Source organism: Pantherophis guttatus, chromosome 6 (genome assembly GCF_059756535.1).
Source record: "Pantherophis guttatus breed Tessera chromosome 6, ASM5975653v1, whole genome shotgun sequence".
In the NCBI taxonomy this organism is placed as follows: Eukaryota; Metazoa; Chordata; class Lepidosauria; order Squamata; family Colubridae; genus Pantherophis; species Pantherophis guttatus.
Window position 1 is genome coordinate 93,049,319 of NC_142068.1, and position 18,182 is coordinate 93,067,500.

At 39.4% G+C, this 18,182-nt stretch overlaps 1 protein-coding gene across 5 annotated transcripts in view; it reads right to left on the reverse strand.

The window, feature by feature from the left end:
• Positions 1 to 3,102: 3,102 nt before the first annotated feature.
• The window catches only part of VDAC2 (voltage dependent anion channel 2), an 18,636-nt gene continuing 3,556 nt past the window's right edge, over positions 3,103 to 18,182 (reverse strand). For all 5 annotated transcript variants that reach the window (XM_034435422.3, XM_034435423.3, XM_087871902.1 and 2 more), the window contains 8 exons: positions 16,236 to 16,307; positions 13,472 to 13,521; positions 12,195 to 12,347; positions 12,058 to 12,110; positions 11,099 to 11,326; positions 8,592 to 8,742; positions 5,347 to 5,404; positions 3,103 to 3,661 (listed from right to left, as the gene is read on the reverse strand). In XM_034435422.3, coding sequence (XP_034291313.1) covers positions 3,570 to 3,661; positions 5,347 to 5,404; positions 8,592 to 8,742; positions 11,099 to 11,326; positions 12,058 to 12,110; positions 12,195 to 12,347; positions 13,472 to 13,521; positions 16,236 to 16,307 — 857 coding nt within the window. In that variant the 3' untranslated portion in view covers positions 3,103 to 3,569. The remainder of the gene's footprint in view (positions 3,662 to 5,346; positions 5,405 to 8,591; positions 8,743 to 11,098; positions 11,327 to 12,057; positions 12,111 to 12,194; positions 12,348 to 13,471; positions 13,522 to 16,235; positions 16,308 to 18,182) is intronic.

The following is an 18,182-nucleotide window of genomic DNA, read 5'->3' on the forward strand; positions in this document are numbered from 1 at the left end:
AGTAAAATACTATGATCTGTTATTGTAATGTAAGGAATTTAATCCAACTGGACTTACTGGTTTTATTTGAAGACATTTCGCTTCTCATCCAAGAAGCTTCCTCAGCTCTGACTGGATGGTGGGCAATGGAAGGAGCTGGTCATTTGCATTCTTTTAGCAAATGACCAACTGTCTGCAAGGAGTATAAATCCTTCCATTCCCCACCATCCAGTCAGAGTTGAAGAAGCTTCTTGGATGAGAAGTGAAACGTCTTCAAAGAAAAACCAGAAAGTCCACAACCATGACCTGGATGGCTGAGAGTCTCCATAGACATGTAAGAATTTACATTTAAAAAAAAAATTAAACCTGGGTGCCAGTGGGCATCAAGATACATGTCCATAGGCACCTGGAGCCCTTGGGGACTTCAGAATGACATGACACAACAGAACAACAGTTGAGAAACAACTGGCTTTCCGTGAACAGCCATTTTGAAAGGCAGAGCATATTCTTCTACCAGAATTTCTAACTGGCTTCAGGTATTTTAAATTGCTTTAATTTCCCTCTAGCTGTGTTGACCAAAATTTCCTAGCCATCCTAATCAATGTCAGCTGAAAACCCGGGGAAGGTCTAATTCAATAAAACTAGTCAATATCGCAACTCAGGCAGAGTTTTTCCCTAACTGCAATAATGCCAAAAATGAAATGTGCAGCATGGCACTACACATAAACTCCGCCCTTCCTTCCTTGCATTGTGGCATTGCCTGCAAATAGATTTAGAGACAGGGGTGAACTGCAATGCAGGCTTTGTTACTTGCACCTCCCTCTGGCCCCAGATCAAGGTTTGCAAGGTTTGCAACCTTAAACACTCAAAGAGCCATTTGGACCTGTTTCCCACAGAAAAAAAAACACCGGGAGCCACAAAACTCTTCCTGTGCCTGACTATTTCTTGAGCGGCCAAAAAACAAGCATATGTAGTTGAATTAAACGTTGTTTTTTTCTGAAACTTTTTCTTTTTTTGGATTTATCCATGGTTGGCCTACCAGGGGTTGAAAAGGTCAATAAATCGCATGCCAGCGGGTGTCGCACATTGGCGGTTGACACATATTTTGAGTGACAGGGAGCCACAGCAGAGGGGTAAAAGAGCCACATGCGGCTCCAGAGCCGCAGGTTACTGACCCCTGCCCTAAGGACTTTCTCCCCAAAAGTTTTGTTTCCCCTCAGCTCACTTTGGGGGTCTCGTTTGTAAACTGGGGAGAGAGAGAGACATGAAATCAAGTTTCCTCATTGGAAACATTTCAACTGAGTTTTTTTTTACAGCTTCCTTCTTGATGCAATTTCTGAGTAAGTTGAAATAGCCCTTTTGCACAGGCCTTGGGGCAAATTAATAATGTATTATTATTATTTCCTACGGCAATTGGGAAGCTGACTTTCTGGTTCTAAAGTTGTCTGGTAAAAAAGCGATTTTCACATACAGTTACTAAACTGTCGTTTATTTGCTTTCACTTCATGTGACCTTCAAGCCCATTCTGAGTGGGTTTGTGCCTTAGGTCAGGGGTGGGCAATTGTGGCTCTTTTACAACCTGTGGACTTCAACTCCCAGAATTCCTGAGACAGCCAAGCTGCCTTAGGTGGTTTGAGCAAGGATGCCATATAGCCTGCTTAACCATGTGTCAATGAAGACATCAGAAAAACACACACAGCTATGGGAAATTCAGGTCGTAAATTGAAATCCCTCCTTTTTTTTAGCCTTGATGTTAAAAATAAACATGGAAACAAAGTGGCTTCGTTTTAAATAGTTCTATATTCCCAAACTCCCTAAAGAGATTCCTAGTTCGAAAGCTTGCCTCAACCATGTATGTCAATTCTAACAACTAGCTATTCTCAGCTCCCCAGCTCACATTCCTGCAATAATGGGACAATGCTTAGCTACCTGTCAGTAGTACGAAAGTGAACATAACACAACTGAATATGATTTTTTTCCCCATTCAGGCAAATACGCAGCAGTCTCCCATACAATAGACAAAACCTGGGAAGAAGATTGTGATGAAAGCAAAGGATTGGGAATTTACACAAGAATTTTTCCTATCATGGCAGAGAACTTATAGCAGGGGTCTCCAATCTTGGCAACTTTAAGACTTGTGGACTTCATTTCCCAGAATTCCTCAGCCAGCTTTGCTGAGCCCTTTCTGTGGGCACGCTCTTCTGGTTTCCGTTGCGCACATGCACATTGGCCAGCTGGTCTTCACGGATACTGGATCACCGGAAAACGGACTTAAAACGCCCATTAACCAGGCAGTTTTCCGGGCTCTTTTCAGGGCAGTTTTCAGGCAGTTTTCCAGCCATTTTCCAGGCAAGTTTTTAGGCCTTTTTCCCGGGCCAAGAATGGCCCATAAAATGGTCCAAAATCAGCCCAAATAACTGCCTGAAAACGGCTCGGAAAACAGCCAAAAAACAGCCCTGAAAACGGCCCAAAAAACTGCCTGAAAACGGCTCAGAAAACATCCCAGAAAACATCCTGAAAAACTGCCGGAAAACGGCTTGGAAAACATCCAAAAAACAGTCCTGAAAAACTGCCTGAAAACGGCAAAAAAACAGCCCGGAAAACGGCTCGGAAAACAGCCAAAAAACAGCCAAAAAACAATCCTGAAAACGGCCAAAAACAGGCATGTGCACACCAGCCAGCTGGTCGTCTGGTTTCCGGTGCTCCGGCACATATGCACGGGCATTCTGGTTTGGGCACTCGGTGCCGAAAAGGTTCACCATCACTGCTCTTGGCACTATACAGAAATACTTATTTTATGGTTATTTTTAAAGATATAAATTTCAGCAGGATGGACTTACCACCCCTTGTTGTGTACATGTTGAATTCTTGTGCGCACCTAATCTAAATCCAAGACTAGCTGCTTCGAAAGCCTACAGTAGTGTCGTCAAACAGTCCCCCGTTACCTCAGAAGAGTTCCCAGGATGGATCTGAACAGCTTAAGCAAACTTGCACTTATTATCACTGAAAAGCTAAGTTGTGCTGAGAGTAACAGGCAGCTTTACAAGCAAATCTTACAGGGAGAGGAAAGTGGGTGTTTCAGCTTTACATTTCAATAACTTAACATATCTGGAGGCACGAGCATGTGTGTGTATTTGTTTATTCATAATTCTGAATTGCCTTGGGATACCAAAAGTCATTCTAATTTAAGGTGATTTAACAAAATTGCTGGCCTCGCTTTTCAGAACATCCATTGATCCGTTTTGTTATTTCAATGGGCTACCATGTGTTAAAAGAAACATAACATGCACACATGTGTACAGGTTTCATAAAGTCTATTTCATTATTTGTGGGTACCGCATCCAACAGTTAAATACATTTAAATAATGTATTATGTAGTTACTGCACTAATGCAGAATTGAGAACTAGATAGAGAACCAATTTAACTAAAACCAGCTAACAAGGAACTGCCTAAATATTCTTAATACAGCTCTTGTTCTAGGGCATCCCACTGAGGAGGGAAAAAACCCCTCCAAGTCATACTGGAATTACATTTTTAAGGCCATATTCTTCCGCTATCCCCATTTTCTGCAGCAGTTTTCTTCACGCCTTTAAGCCTCCAATTCCAGGCCAAGACCAAGTTTGTGTCCACCGGCATTGATGTTCTTCCCATCCACCAGGGCAGACAGCGTGAGCTTCACACCTGCAGAGAAAACACAATTAAAAGCAGGTTCTATCACGTCTAACTTTCCCTTAGCAGATGATGCTGCCCAAACCTGTCAGTCTAATCCTCCCCTTCATCCTTCTAGCCTCCCTTTTTTTGGCTGGGTTTTTTTTTTCCCCATCCCTTGCATCAGCCTGGAAGTTCCTTTCATTGATTCAAGGGGCGTCCCGAGAGAGAGAGAGAGAGAGAGAGAGAGAGGAAAGAATACAAAACTTAGTATCGCTTTGAGGATACAAAAGAATTGTTTGAAAGAATGCCACCTCTTTGATTATCAATAAAATATTCTCTTGCCAACATATTTACTAAGCCCTACATGCTACTGACTGAGAACCCTGGCAGATTACCCAAAAGAATTATGACCTCAATTCATTGAAGGAGGTATCCGGGACTGTGTGACCAAAATATTTAGGAGATTCAGTGCTGGCTTCAACCCCAAAAAAGGGGAGGAGGAAAGGCCAAAAACAAAAACAAAAACAAAAAACCGCTGAAAAATGAAATGGACTCTTTATAGTTGTTTTACAAATTTCTGAGCATGAATCGGAACACTTCAAATTCTAAATGTTTTATCATTTATTACAAATGTAAAAATTTGGGAAAACTCTGAAGCAATGGTATTTATTGATCTCTAGGAGGGGGATGAGCTGTTTAGAAATGGGAATATGAAATACTAATTCTTGAAAAGGCCAGAGAGACAGAAATATTTGCAATATTTTCTTTGGCCTTTTTCACAGACATACTCTTGCCAATTTTTGATGCTCTGGGGCCTGGCAGGAAAAAGATCCCCCCTCCTCTGAGTCAAAAGGAAACAAGGTACTGAGCAAAGGACTTCGTCTTCTAAAAAAAAGCAAGAATCTCTAACAGAAGGGCATTCCTGTCTTTACAGCTGGGGGTTCTCCTGCAGGGCAGCTTGCACAGAAATATAATGAACTAGAGTTGTAAATAAATTTCCTGTTGCATAGTTTCTGGCAAATCATCTCAGATAGGCAAAATCTGGGTAGCAACAGACAACCATTTTTAACTCTTTTAGGTGTAAACATATAAGTTCGTAGGATAGAAAGCAAAAAGGTCCTAGAAGATAAAAAATACCCTCTCTGCTGTGCCTTCACACAAGTATTGCCCACTTTCTGGTAATAAACAGCATGTCTTTTCAAATACAAGGAGACCCCTTCAAACAGATGGATCAGTTGTCTTTAAGTACAGATGCATTTAAAAAACATATTAAGCCTATGTATAAGTTAACAGCTATTTCACCTCAATATTGGTTAACTTCAGTGGTGGGATTCAGATTTTTTTTACTACCAGTTCTATGGGCGTGGCTTGGTGGGTGTGGTGTGGCTTGGTGGGTGTGGTGTGGCTTGGGAAGGATACTGTAAAAACTCCATTCCCACCACACTCCAGGGGAAGGTTACTGCAAAATCCCCATTTCCTCCTGATCAGCTGGGACTTGGGAGGCAGAGAATAGATGGGGGCAGGGCCAGTCAGAGGTGGTATTTCCTGGTTCTCCGAACTACTCAAAATTTCCGTTAATAGTTCTCCAGAACTGGTCAGAACCTGCTGAAACCCACCTCTGGTTAACATCTACATCCAGTTTGTCAGAGCTTCTCAAACATAAAAATTAAGACTGTCATAGTGAAAAGTGCAGTCTTATTTTAGCAAATATTTACCTGGCCTCAGGGACTGAGTGTAGCCAATTCCAATTAGACTAGAGTTGTTCACTTTTGTCTGCAAAGCAAATGACAAGCAAAGTAACATCCTTCTTTCAATTCTATCATATTTAAAGTAACCTACAGAATCCCGTCAGATTGAAATTTACCGTATTTGCAAGGCACACATATCACTTCACCCATATTTGCTTGTTTTACATACACACACACACACACACACACACACACACACATATATATATATATATATGAGAGAATGAATGGGGATTTGGGTATTTACATCTCATAAACTTTGAGCCAGTTAAATACCATTCTGTATCAATTCCAGCCAGTGTTATTCTTGGGCTTGTTAATAGTATAATCTGGATTGAGCCAAAACCTATTCTAGCATGTATATTCTCAGGTTCCCATTCATTTCTATGGATATCTTTGTTCTTGTTTAGCAGGAGAGTGGCATGCCTCATGGTGTTTTATCAATGGGACAGTTCCATTTGGATTGAAGCATGATTCTTCCCCTATTTATAGTAACGTAAGTCACCACTGACGCTCTTGAAAGTCCTCAAGTAGGCCGACCAGCAAGCCACAAACATTCAAAGTTTCCAGGATAGAATTCCCAGGATGGAAATTTCTGCTTTTCCTCTGGCCCATGCTTATCCTGTGGTTATGGGAATGGTTTAATAGTTTTCCAAAGCAAATTTTCCAAAACAGGAAGTAGTTTGTGGCATTTAGCTCCAAATGGGCAAAATATTCCATCCCCCAAACTCTCATTTTACAGTTAGTAATCCACTCTGAATGGTACAATCTAAAAATTAGCCATAGTTTTTTTAAAAATTATAAAGTCTTAGAATACACAAAGCAAACAAATGTAAGCAACAAACATCTCTTCTGCAACGTACACCTGCAAAGAAAAAGAGAGCTGAACCAAGCACAAAATAGTAGCAGATGGTTCCACTTCAACACACAGCATAACTTTTCTTTTAAAGTAGAGTTCAAATCTCTGTTCATATCCTTACTCTACCTTTCCTTAAGTCGCTAATGGCAGGAGGGATGTGGTTTATGTTTGCTATTGATTTAATAGCACACAACTTAAAAAAAAAAAGCCAATCACACAATGGCTCTTTGAAACAATGTGGATCAAAATAACCCTATTTGTCCCAAGAAAAGTTCAGGGGATATTGTTCTAAATTCAGGAAGAAAGCCTCCAACCTTGACTGTAGGCAGGGTGGATAAAAAATCAATGATTTTTTTAAAAAAATCAAAAAAATCAGATTTTTTTGATTTAAATTGGATTTTTTTGATTTTTATCGAATTTATTTTAATAAAAAACTTTTGGGGTAAAAATCTATTGTAAGATAGTTTTCTATTTAAGATACATAAATAATTTAGTTTATTCAGCATGAAATGGAGCTTTGTTATGTCACATGAGGCTGTATATTCTGCAACACTGGGACTATCGGTGAGTCAACAGTGGGTCAAAGGAGTAGCAGAGATGACAGTTGCTCTTTAAAAATGATTTAAATCGAGTTGATTTAAATCAAGCCTTTTTACTAGTGATTTAAATCGTGATTTAAATTGTGATTTAAATCAACCCGATTTAAATCAAATCCACCCTGACTGTAGGTAACCCATGCTAATGGAACAAGAGAGCCAAACTCTATAGTGTATAAAGAGACCTTGAAATTCGTCCCAACATCTGAACTGCAGAAGGAAATAATAAATCCCAGATCCTCTCCTGACCCAACACTTCCTGGCCACAATTTTAGCTCTGGTTTAGCTGTATGTACAACCACTTCTGCTTCTTCTTTTGGACTCCAAGTCATAGGAGGAAAGCAGATACAATGGACTGCCAAAAAGACCAGTGCCCCTGTTCCTCCGTAAAGGGAATGGGGAATTGTATTTATGTTAAGTGTTCAACCGCACATACCCAAGGCAAAGCCTGCAGATTTCTACCAGCCTGGCTAGCTAAATTGAATACTGTTCTCTAATTTCAGAGAGGAGACAGCCGAGATCTTAGTTTGGAAATAGTTACAAACCAGCTGCAAAACTACAAGCTGCGGTTTTAAAATGCTTCATACAGGGAGGATAAGCAGCCATAGGTTTTCGATAGCTAATCATCATGGCTGCCCCAAAATGCCTGATTCCTATATAAAACAGGAGAAAATAATTGGCACAGCTCAAAATGGAGATGCAGACATTAAAAAAGCCCCATTTCTATTGCTTGAATAGAAAAGTGTAACATAGTTTCTTACACCTTGAATTTACAATGGCAATCAGGTATGTTTAATTTATATAAATTCAAAGGATAATGATATATTTAAAGTGAGCCCACATGTCAGAAATCTCAATTCAATGCTGGCATACACCCAATACTTACCCATTAATTTAATCAGACATCAATAGACACAGAGATAAACCATATATACACACCATTCAAAAAAGACAATAAAAAGCTAACAACAGAAAAACCAAAACACATCCTTCCCAGAAGCCTACACCCACATAAGTAGGGATTTATGCCAGACGATCAAACAGAAAATGCCACAATCAAGGAATCTCACCCTCATCAACACTGACAGGATGCAAGCTATTGTATATGAACAAGGTGCAAACCCCACACTCACTAACCCTGAAGTTAGCTACTACAGGAATGAAACATATAACCAAACTCAGCACCAAGGACCCTGCTTAACTTTTAGATGTCACTTTTTTTGGTGACTGAGATTTACCAAACGTTAGAAAGATGCACAAGTGCCTTGAACATTCATGTTTGTAATCGGCATTGCTTACTGTAATTTTAGATAAATTCATGTTATTTCCACGTGACAAATATTACTCAGCAGGTTCACAGCAGAGGTAAGAGAATGAAATGAGGAACTTCGTTTTACAAAATAATCACAAATCACCCAAAGCAGATAGATCCCCACCATCACTAATCCAGCGCCAAGCCCACAGGAAAAGCCACAATCATTTGTAAAACCCCAGACACTAAATCTATGATTCAGTCCTTGGGCATTTAAAACTTTGTATTCAAGTGTCTAAAACTTACAAAGCACGGCTGGGAATTACACAAAATCAAGCACAAACCCTGGATGAGAAAGGCATACTGGCTGCTTCACATCAGCCTGGGATCTTTTCAGTGTGAATTAAAGAGGAATCAATAAAGGAGAACATTTCCAGGTCAGAGTTGAAATGAGGTATTCCTTTAAAGAGGAATTTAGCACTGGGGTTGCAATTAGTTTACTTACAGAAATGGATGCAGTAGGATCCAGCTGGTATTTTGCTGCAATTCCAAAACGAGTGCTATTGGTACCAGATACCCAGTTAAGATTTATGGCAGTTTCAAGGTTCTCGCTGACCTTCTGATAAATGGAGCCACCAAATTCTGACCCATCATTGCTGAAAAATATTTTAGCCACAAAACGATATGATAAAACAAAACAAATTCAAGGGAAAGAGTTCCCATAATTTCCCATTTACCATAATTCTGCCCACTAAAACATGTCAGCTTTATGGGGGGGAAAAGATACTAACAAAATCTTTCTTAAGCAGTTTATAAAAACTGTTTTGGAATATTAGTGCAGTAATGCTAGTTTCCTAGAAAGTCTATACAGGTATGTGTCAAATATAGATCTGCCAGGTTTCGCCAGAAAACCTGACAGCATCAAAATAACCGTGCACACAAACAAATGCAAACAGAATGGGATAGAAGTACTTTCTATAGTCTACACATATGTAAACCAGAAGAAGGAAGAAGTATTTTCAAAGAAACAGCTCTGCAAACATTCATCTCATGATTATGTCAAGGCCATAGACTTGTCCAAATATGTACAAATCCATAAAATGCATAATCATGGGAATAAAGTCCAAAGACATATATAAACGAGAAATTAAATATAACAATATTTTCCTTGTACAGAAGATTATAAGATCAACCTGTTAGCTTTTTTTAAGGTAAAAATACTCTTATTTTCTATATATTTTCTTATTTCTTTGCTCTATCAAAGTAACTGAAATTGCTGTGTCCACGTTTATTTGCCCAAATATAAAAGCTTCAAATATATCAATCAAATGAACAAACTTATAAAATTGGGCCAGAGTAACTTAAAAATATGAAGAATTTCCACCCCAGACCATCCCAATGATGCCTTGGAAGTGATGTCCCAGTGCCTGGAGGCCGTGCGGGTCTGGATGGGGAGAAACAGGCTTCGACTCAACCCTTCCAAGACCGAGTGGCTGTGGCTGCCGGCGTCCCGGTACAGCCAGCTGACGCCATCGCTTGTTATTGGGGGCGAATCATTGGCCCCCACGGAGAGGGCCCGCAACTTGGGTGTCCTCCAGGATGCGCGGCTGTCTTTAGAAGGGCATATGACAGCCGTGGCCAGGGGGGCTTTTTGTCAGGTTCGCCTGATACGCCAGTTGCGCCCCTTTCTGGACCGGGACTCCCTACGCACGGTCACTCAAGCACTCGTCACTTCTCGTCTGGACTATTGTAACGCTCTCTACATGGGGCTCCCCTTGGGGTACACCCGGAGGCTCCAACTGGTGCAGAATGCGGCTGCGCGGGGGATTATGGGAGCGACGGGGCGCTCCCATGTGACTCCTCTCCTGCACGAGCTGCACTGGCTTCCGGTGGACTTCCGGGTGCGCTTCAAGGTGTTGGTGATCACCTTTAAAGCGCTCCATGGCTTAGTGCCAGGGTACTTACGGGACCGCCTTCTGCCACCAATAGCCTCCCACCGGCCGGTTCGCTCCCACAGAGAGGGCCTCCTCAGTGTGCCGTCGGCCAGACAATGCCGGCTGACGACCCCCAGGAGGAGAGCCTTCTCTGTGGTGGCACCTACCCTATGGAACAATCTACCCCCAGAGATACGAGTGATCTCCGACCTCCGGATTTTTCGTCGGGCCCTAAAAACTTATTTTTTTCAGTTAGCCAGTCTGTCTTGATTTTAGGGTTAGTTTTAAAATTTTAATATTGATTTTAATTGACAAGTTTTAAATTATGGGCCAAATTTATAAATTATTTTAACTTATTTTTAACTGTGATGTTATGTATAGATGTTTTTATCTTGGCTGTTCACCGCCCTGAGTCCGAAAGGAGAAGGGCGGTATAGAAATTTGAAAAATAAATAAATAAATAAATAAATAAATAAATAAATAAATAAATAAATAAATAAATAAATAATAAATTTCTAGTATCATAAAAATATGCTGCAATATGCAAATACTTACTTCTTTTAGGCATGGACATTCATAAAAGCAAAATATCCATTTTAGTTTATTTCAAGGTTTGGTTACTACGACATGGAAAGCTGCAGTTTGCTACTTAATAGAGTTAAAGTTCCAACTGCAATTTATACTCCAATTTCTTTAAAATGTGTGCCATTTCTCTTTTAAAAAAATCCAGAAGTGGTCCACCATAAAGCTTCAGTTTAAGATATAAAAACTAAAGATCCCTTGTAAAACCAAATCACACAACAGGATTTCCCATGCTTTATTTAGCTGCTCTGACTGACAGAAGAAACAGCCAGCTTCTCAGTGTTTCTGGCTAACACAGGAGAACAGTGCACATGACTTAAGTCACTTAACTTACTGTGTTGATCACCCTTTCTAATAGTTAATTATTCAGCAATTAATCCCCACGTACTATAGGAATATTCAAGGATATCAGCTCCAGTAAACTGACCTTACTTCGCCAAGAGAGAGGTTTAATTTTCTGGCTCTCTTTGTGAATAGCAATATGGTTTAAACTTACACATTGGTATGCAATTGGAAATCTCCAGTCTTGTAACCCACAGAGAAGTTATTTCTTGTCAACTTGGATTTGGCACTATCAAAAGTCATCTGGTAACCAGCGAGCCAGCCCTCGTAACCCAAGACAACAGAACCATGGATGGCAGGTCCAGCAAAATCGAAGTCAACGTCACACCCAAGATTTATGCATTCACGCTTATAAGCGGATTTGATTTTGCCACTTTTCTTTCTGCAAAGACAAATTCTACAGTAAGATTTTCCCGTCTGATGTACAAAATCCACATCTTATCTTTAGCAGAGAAATAATAAAAGGTCAGCTGGATCTCTTCTTCTGAGTTATGGACAAATAAGGCAGAACTACCATCAAAAAAGCAATGGTGTCAATGTCCTTAAGGGACAAGGAAGAGAAAAAAAATGTTTACTCAATGCCAGAACCTTGCTATGTCTACAGGAAAAAAATTAAAACTGAAGAGAGTTCCATCCAGTTGTCACAACCAATTGAGCAAACTGGAACAATCAAGTGATTCTACGAACAAACCTAGACAAAATTGCACATCATTTATATAATATAAAAATAAATATGCACCACTATTTCTCTGTAGAAATCAAAGCAATTCAAACAGGCTTCCTTCCTTTTTTTCTTTTAAGCCAAGAAAAATGCACCACTACATTTTATACCTACTTCTAGAGAAAGGAAACTGAATATTTCAACTGGATATTTTCCGGTGTTAACGATATCAGTTATGCATGGTCGATAAGGTATCACTGTCTTGGATCAACTAGTTTCTGGTATAAATTCTGTTTCCGCCTCAGAAAGCAGGTGCTAAGCCAAATAGCCACATGTTGTATGAACATGATTGTAACACTGTCATAAATAACAATCTTCCTCCTTAATCCTTTTCTCACATTGAGGTCTCCTACCTGGAATGTGTCAAGACAGAGTAAACAGAGAACACTCACCCAGTGTTTGGCGAGAAAGTTGTATCAAATGTTAACTTCAAACCTTTGGCAATCTAGTTTAGGAGAGAAAAAAAGTTAGCTAGAAACTATCTGCATTTTCTCTGTAATTTCTCCTTAAATCTTTAAACACAAGTTACCTGGTCTTCAATTGCCATTTCTGTTCCCAGAGTATTGTCTGTGTTCCATTTTTCTGTGAAAGTCACACCATATTCAGCCCACTTGTATTTGGTCTCCAAGCTTCCATTCACTTTCCCTGTATCTGTGTTTGATGAACCAGATGTTGCGAATTCCTAGCAAAGCAAGAGAAACATATTTTATCAATAGTTTGATTCAATCCCATTTTATTTCAGCATCTTTTATTACAATTTAGTAACCAATCTGGAAAAATAGAGTACTCTATACTCATTTATGTTAAAAGGTCACTGGTGCATACTTTATAAAAACCTCAAATACTCCTGTCAAATGTAGGGCAGAAAATAGCCGGGACGGGACCAAGGAGTCATGACTCTAAACCAGAGTTTGGCAGTCCAAGAATGAGCTAAGTAAAATCACATATCTCCATGCTACATTTTTAACCGGTAATCTCTGGTTCATGTTTGAAATAAAATGTGATGTATTTTTCCCTACTTTTAAAAACCATGGGAATTTCTGGTCCGTATATGTAATATAACGCTATTTGTTTCTTCCAACAGAACTGTGGACAAATATCAGAAGTTTCTGAGGACATAGGCAACATGTAGGCTTAAAGCTTGTGCAAGCTCTTTCTTATAAAAAGCGTTACTGTACATCTGAATAGTCATTGAATAGAAGCTCAATTACATGGGGCCCAAGTTAAGATTTATAATAGTAGAAATCAGTAACGATAAACATCCTGGCTTAAATTAAGATTCTCTCCCAACCATGAATCGGAAAATAAGAAAAATGTTCCATAATCTATTACTGGATTGCTCTAATGGCAATCCAATTTGTGCTAATAGCAATGCAGCTCATCTTCCAGATTTGTGAATGTTATTTCAAATTATGACTAGCTTTAATTTGCCCCATTAGGATACCATTCAACTAAGATTAGTGCAGACCGGGAAAGAATGAGATGAGATCCACAAAGGAGGAAAAGAAATGGACCCAGAGCACACTTTCTGACATGACAGCACATGTCAAGTAACATTATCTTTCCCTTTCACTTCCATTTATCTGGATTGTCTCACTCTAAAGGAAAATTGGGTGGGGTGGGGTGGGAGAAGCAACAGAATACCCCGGGGAACCAATTTTAGTCCCTCATATTCCTAGAGGTTTCTTGAAAGCCGCTTCTCATGTTTAAATACTTCTGTCTAGGATTCAAGTATCCCCTTTCAGGATAAAAGATAAATCCGTTTACAGCTTAGCCATTATTATTTACTATTACTTAAGTACTTACCACTCCACTTGTGGATTTAGTTTTCACATCCAATTTCACCAGGCCAAAACCTTGACAAAATAAAACCGAAGTTAATACACCGATCTTTCAAATAATTAATACCATAGCCAAGTATTAACTTTAGAAATTTCAGAATAGTCACTACTGCCATTGTAATGAAGCTCTGATCTTTAGAATTATACACAGAAACGCAAACACACATTCTAACCAATAAACAGAAGATTTAAGATACTCGATATCCTATTTTTTTTCAACTCCAAAACTCCTTCCAATGTAGCTAAGGGAATAAGCACTTAACTGCTATTTGTTTTTGAATTGGCAGACACATCTAGAGTTTTAAAAGCGTTATCACTGGCACTTGTAAAATGGCTGCAGAAGTTGTGGCTAGGCACAAACTAATTTACAAGGAACTTGATGCATTATAAAACTCTCCCTACTATTATAGCTTAAAGTTGTCTTTTTTTAATTGGGTAGCATACCCACAGTTATATGTTTTAAGGATGCCTGTGGGCCCTCCACAATATATGTATATTACGTACACTGTATATTGGTAGCATGCACCTTTCCATTTATATATTTTAAATTAATTTTAAAGCAAAACAGATGGAAGTGAGGATCCTGGCAAACATTGAGGGAAGTTTTCATGGGAATCAGATTACTTAATTCTTCTCTACCTGCTGACAGCTCCCCTGTATAGGCCTGCTAACATGCAGATGCAAATGCTTTTAATAGCACAGTGAAGACAGCTGTCTCCATATTGCATCATTAAAAACACTTCCATTTGACAACAGATGTATATAAGCTCTACCCACAAAAAAAGTTCCTCTAGGGCTCAATGATATTTGGAGATTTCTTAATCTTCCTCTCTTCTGTCAGGCTAAACATGTCATTCACATAGAGATCTTTCAACATTAGAAATCTCAATACCAATTTTTAAAAAAAGAAACAGATCAGTTTTCCACTCTCCATGTACCACTTACAACATTATATTCAGGCAAATAAATCAGGTTTAGTTCTTATTTGTTAAGTCATTGTGACATACAGCGGCTGTAGAGTGCAATGAACTGAAAAATTCAAGTTTGATCTTCTGTCAAATGGTATTCAGATCTCAAATGTTACTCTTTCCTGTAACCAGATAACTGGCATCTTCCTCACACATTACAAGTGCCACGAAAAACTGATGCCACTTTGATTACTTCCACTTGGCAGTACAGGTCACTAACCTGAACTTCAAGAACCTCGCCTCTCTCCTCCTCCAGTCTTAAGTTGGCCACAGAACTATCACTCTACTATACCAGGGGTCCCCAACCTCTGGGCTGCAGGCACTAGTGGACCGTGAGTGGTTTGCAACCAAGCTGTGAAAACAGTGGGTGAGCGCGCGTGCATGCACGTTCCATTTGCGTGAGCGACGGGGGTGTGGGTGTACCGGCCGCTCGCACAACAATCCCCTCCGCCACCCCCACCCCCGGGTCAGTCCATAAGGCTGGAAAGGTTGGGGAACTCTGTGCTACACAAATTACATATATTCTTTTTCAGAGCCTATCCCTATATTTCAGGGGGAACAGGCAACCTATTAGTAGCCACAGACTACATTTAATATTTTGAGGAAGCTGGTGGCCATAGTGAGTTGATTTTTTTAAAAAAACTTTCCTTAGTTTTGACACTCTTTGGAGAGCTTTTTATTTTATTAACTTCAAAATGCTAGCCCATTGCAGTGTTTACATTCATTTTTATCTATTTACGCCTTCAAATGGGGAGAACCCACGATATCTATTTCTAGTAAAAGGGATTAAAGCAGGCTCTAGGGCAGGGATGGCTAACTTTTTTGCCGTCGCGTGCCAAAAGCGGTGGGGAGTGCGGGGGGTTGAGTGCGCGTGTGCCCACACCCATAATTCAATGTGCCAGTGCATGCACGCGCAAACCCCCCCCCCACTGCTTTTGGCCCATGATGGCACGCTGGGCCTGATACGCCTGTTTTTTTGCCCTCCCCAGGCTCCAGAGGCTTTCTAGGAGCCTGGGGAGGGCTAAAACGGCCTTCCCCACCCCCCTGGAGGCCAGAAACGGCCCGTTTCCCGATTTCCGGTGGGCCCGAAAGGCCCAAAAATCAGCTGGCTGGCGTACGCATGCACACTGGAGCTAAGCTAGGGCAACCCTCACGTGCCCACAGATATGGCTCCACGTGCCACCTGTGGCACGCGTGCCATAGGTTCGCCATCATGGCTCTAGGGGTTACCCATAGTCTGGGCCTTTGGGTTCCCAACCCCAACTATGTGTGAAAATCTAAAGCACTAATAATTGCTGGTCTATGCAAAATCTTTTCAGGAATGAATGTTCCATAAAACTCTTAGTATGTTGTTTTCCCCTGGACCATGGCAAAACTCTACAAATCACTTTATTAAAATTGCCAGGCTGGTATTGTCCGAAAGAGAAATCCAACATCCCAGTTTTTCAGAACATTAAATCACTACAATGTTAGGTTTTCTACAACCCCATTGGTTGACTATTACAATCAAAATAATTTCTATTTTCTTCTGCACAGAACTTCACTATTCTAAGAATAGCAAATCTTATTTTGAAGTAAAAGGCAAAATTAAAAAAAACACCAATCTTTATCCAAAACATCTTGAGCACATCAGTTATGAAATTTCAGTTGCAACTACAGGAAGAAAGAACTGAGTAATATGGATGAGGGTTTATTGGCAACAACAGCATAAAAACCAGACAATTCTCTATTCAAATATTCTTCATATACAAATATGCATACCAAATCCTTTGTTGAAGATGTCTCGGGCAGATTTGCCAAGGTCCGCATAGGCTGGTGGAATAGCCATTGGCGCTATGGAAACACAGTAATGAACAGGTTAGTACTGCAAAAAAGAGAACAGGCGGGACAATTATTTGTATGCTAATTCACAAACATTAGTCTACATATTTTAAAAAGAAAATTGGTTTCAGATGCAGCAAAATAGCTTTGTTAGTAGTCCAGCATCCTCTATTTTTCACTACTAGGAACTACAGATTAAGATATTCAGACCAACATCCCGGATAATCAAGCCATACTTTTCCAGGCCAATATGTTTGGGCATTTTTTTCAACTGCAAAGAAAGATATGTTTAGTTGGCTGAAGTTTTTTCCAGATCTTGCTAACAAATGCAGATTTATCCACATAATACCAGTGAAATCCAACATCCTCTTGACTTACAAAGTTTGCATAGTAATAAATCTGCTTATTCACTCATGAATCTGAGGTATATAGAGAAGCAATAAAGAACATTCAAATCATGGGCAAAGAAATTAGCTGCAATGTTATTAGACTTGCAACAGAAGCCTAATGTTATGTTTGGGATGCGTTTGTTTTAAGTACACATCTGTTCTTCAAATCCTAAAATGCAGATATTAAATCATTACTTCCCCACTTGATTTTATGCACATCATTTATTTTTAAGCACAATAACTTAAAATCAAACCAATTACTTTCTACTGTGCAACTAATAAGATTACACACAAATCAGCAAATTTTCTATTCCACAAGGAGTTTAAAATTCAATCAATGTTTTGATCGATGCACGTTTCAATAGAAGAGAATATCTGTAGCTCATGGTTGAACTATGGGGTCCTTAGTGCTCTCTCAGCTTGGTTGATTTCTTGAGCATTTCATTACCCAACTAGGTAACATCATCAGTGAGAGCTAGCACTAATGATATTACCTAGTTGGGTAATGAAATGCTCAAGAAATCAACCAAGCTCAAACAGCATCAAGGATCTCACTGATACAAGTTTAGAACAAATCATCCTCCAAATTCCAAGGACATAAACTACTTTGTCCTCCAGTTCCCAAAGGCCTAAAGCCAACTTAAATTCAAAGACTTTCAGTTTAAATTCCAAAAGTACTTTGGAGCACCTTGGACTGGGGATATAGCTCCTGCCCACAACTTTTTAAAGTAGCCACATCTTCTTTAAGAATCATGTAATTGTGGAAAGCAGCCATGCAATCCCAGAAAAAAAAACACTTTTTAATGAATGGCAGACAGGTATAATATTTATGTTCCTGCACTCTCCAAAGCACTTTTTTTGAACTATTTCCAAATCAACATATAGCCCTACAAATAATTTTGTGACATAACAATTCAACCTATACATCTACCTAGCAGTATTTATATTTTCTAGCAAGTACTATAAAAATATTGGTTCTATTTCCACATTTAAATGGAATGCATTTTCATATCCTAATTTTGTTTCTTAGGAGACAGAGACTAAACAATGGCTTCAATAACCTTAAGAGTAACTCCTAACCAGCACCTTCCAGTCACAAATGAAAAGGTACTTTTTCTCTTTGCCTTTCTGTCACCATCCTGAAATGTTTCAAGTTTCAGAATTGTTCACTGGTTTATAAAAATGTATATTTGCAAGCAAAAAAGCACAATCTGCCCAATTAAATTGTAATTGTAATTACAAAGGAATTAGAGAAGCAGCTGTACTTCCCTATTTTGAATATGTATTACTTCTAGAAACAGAAAATTAAGAGAAAATCCATTTAGAAACCTCACATCTAAGCCCAAAGGCTAGGAAATGTAATTAAAACTTAATTTAGTTAAATTGCATAATTGTGTTCCACCTTTCCTTGAAGTTCTTTTTAACATCTCCACCTCATCTTAAAGTGCTCATAAAGAATTGTTAGAAAAGTTCGCAAGTATCTACAACTTTAAATATT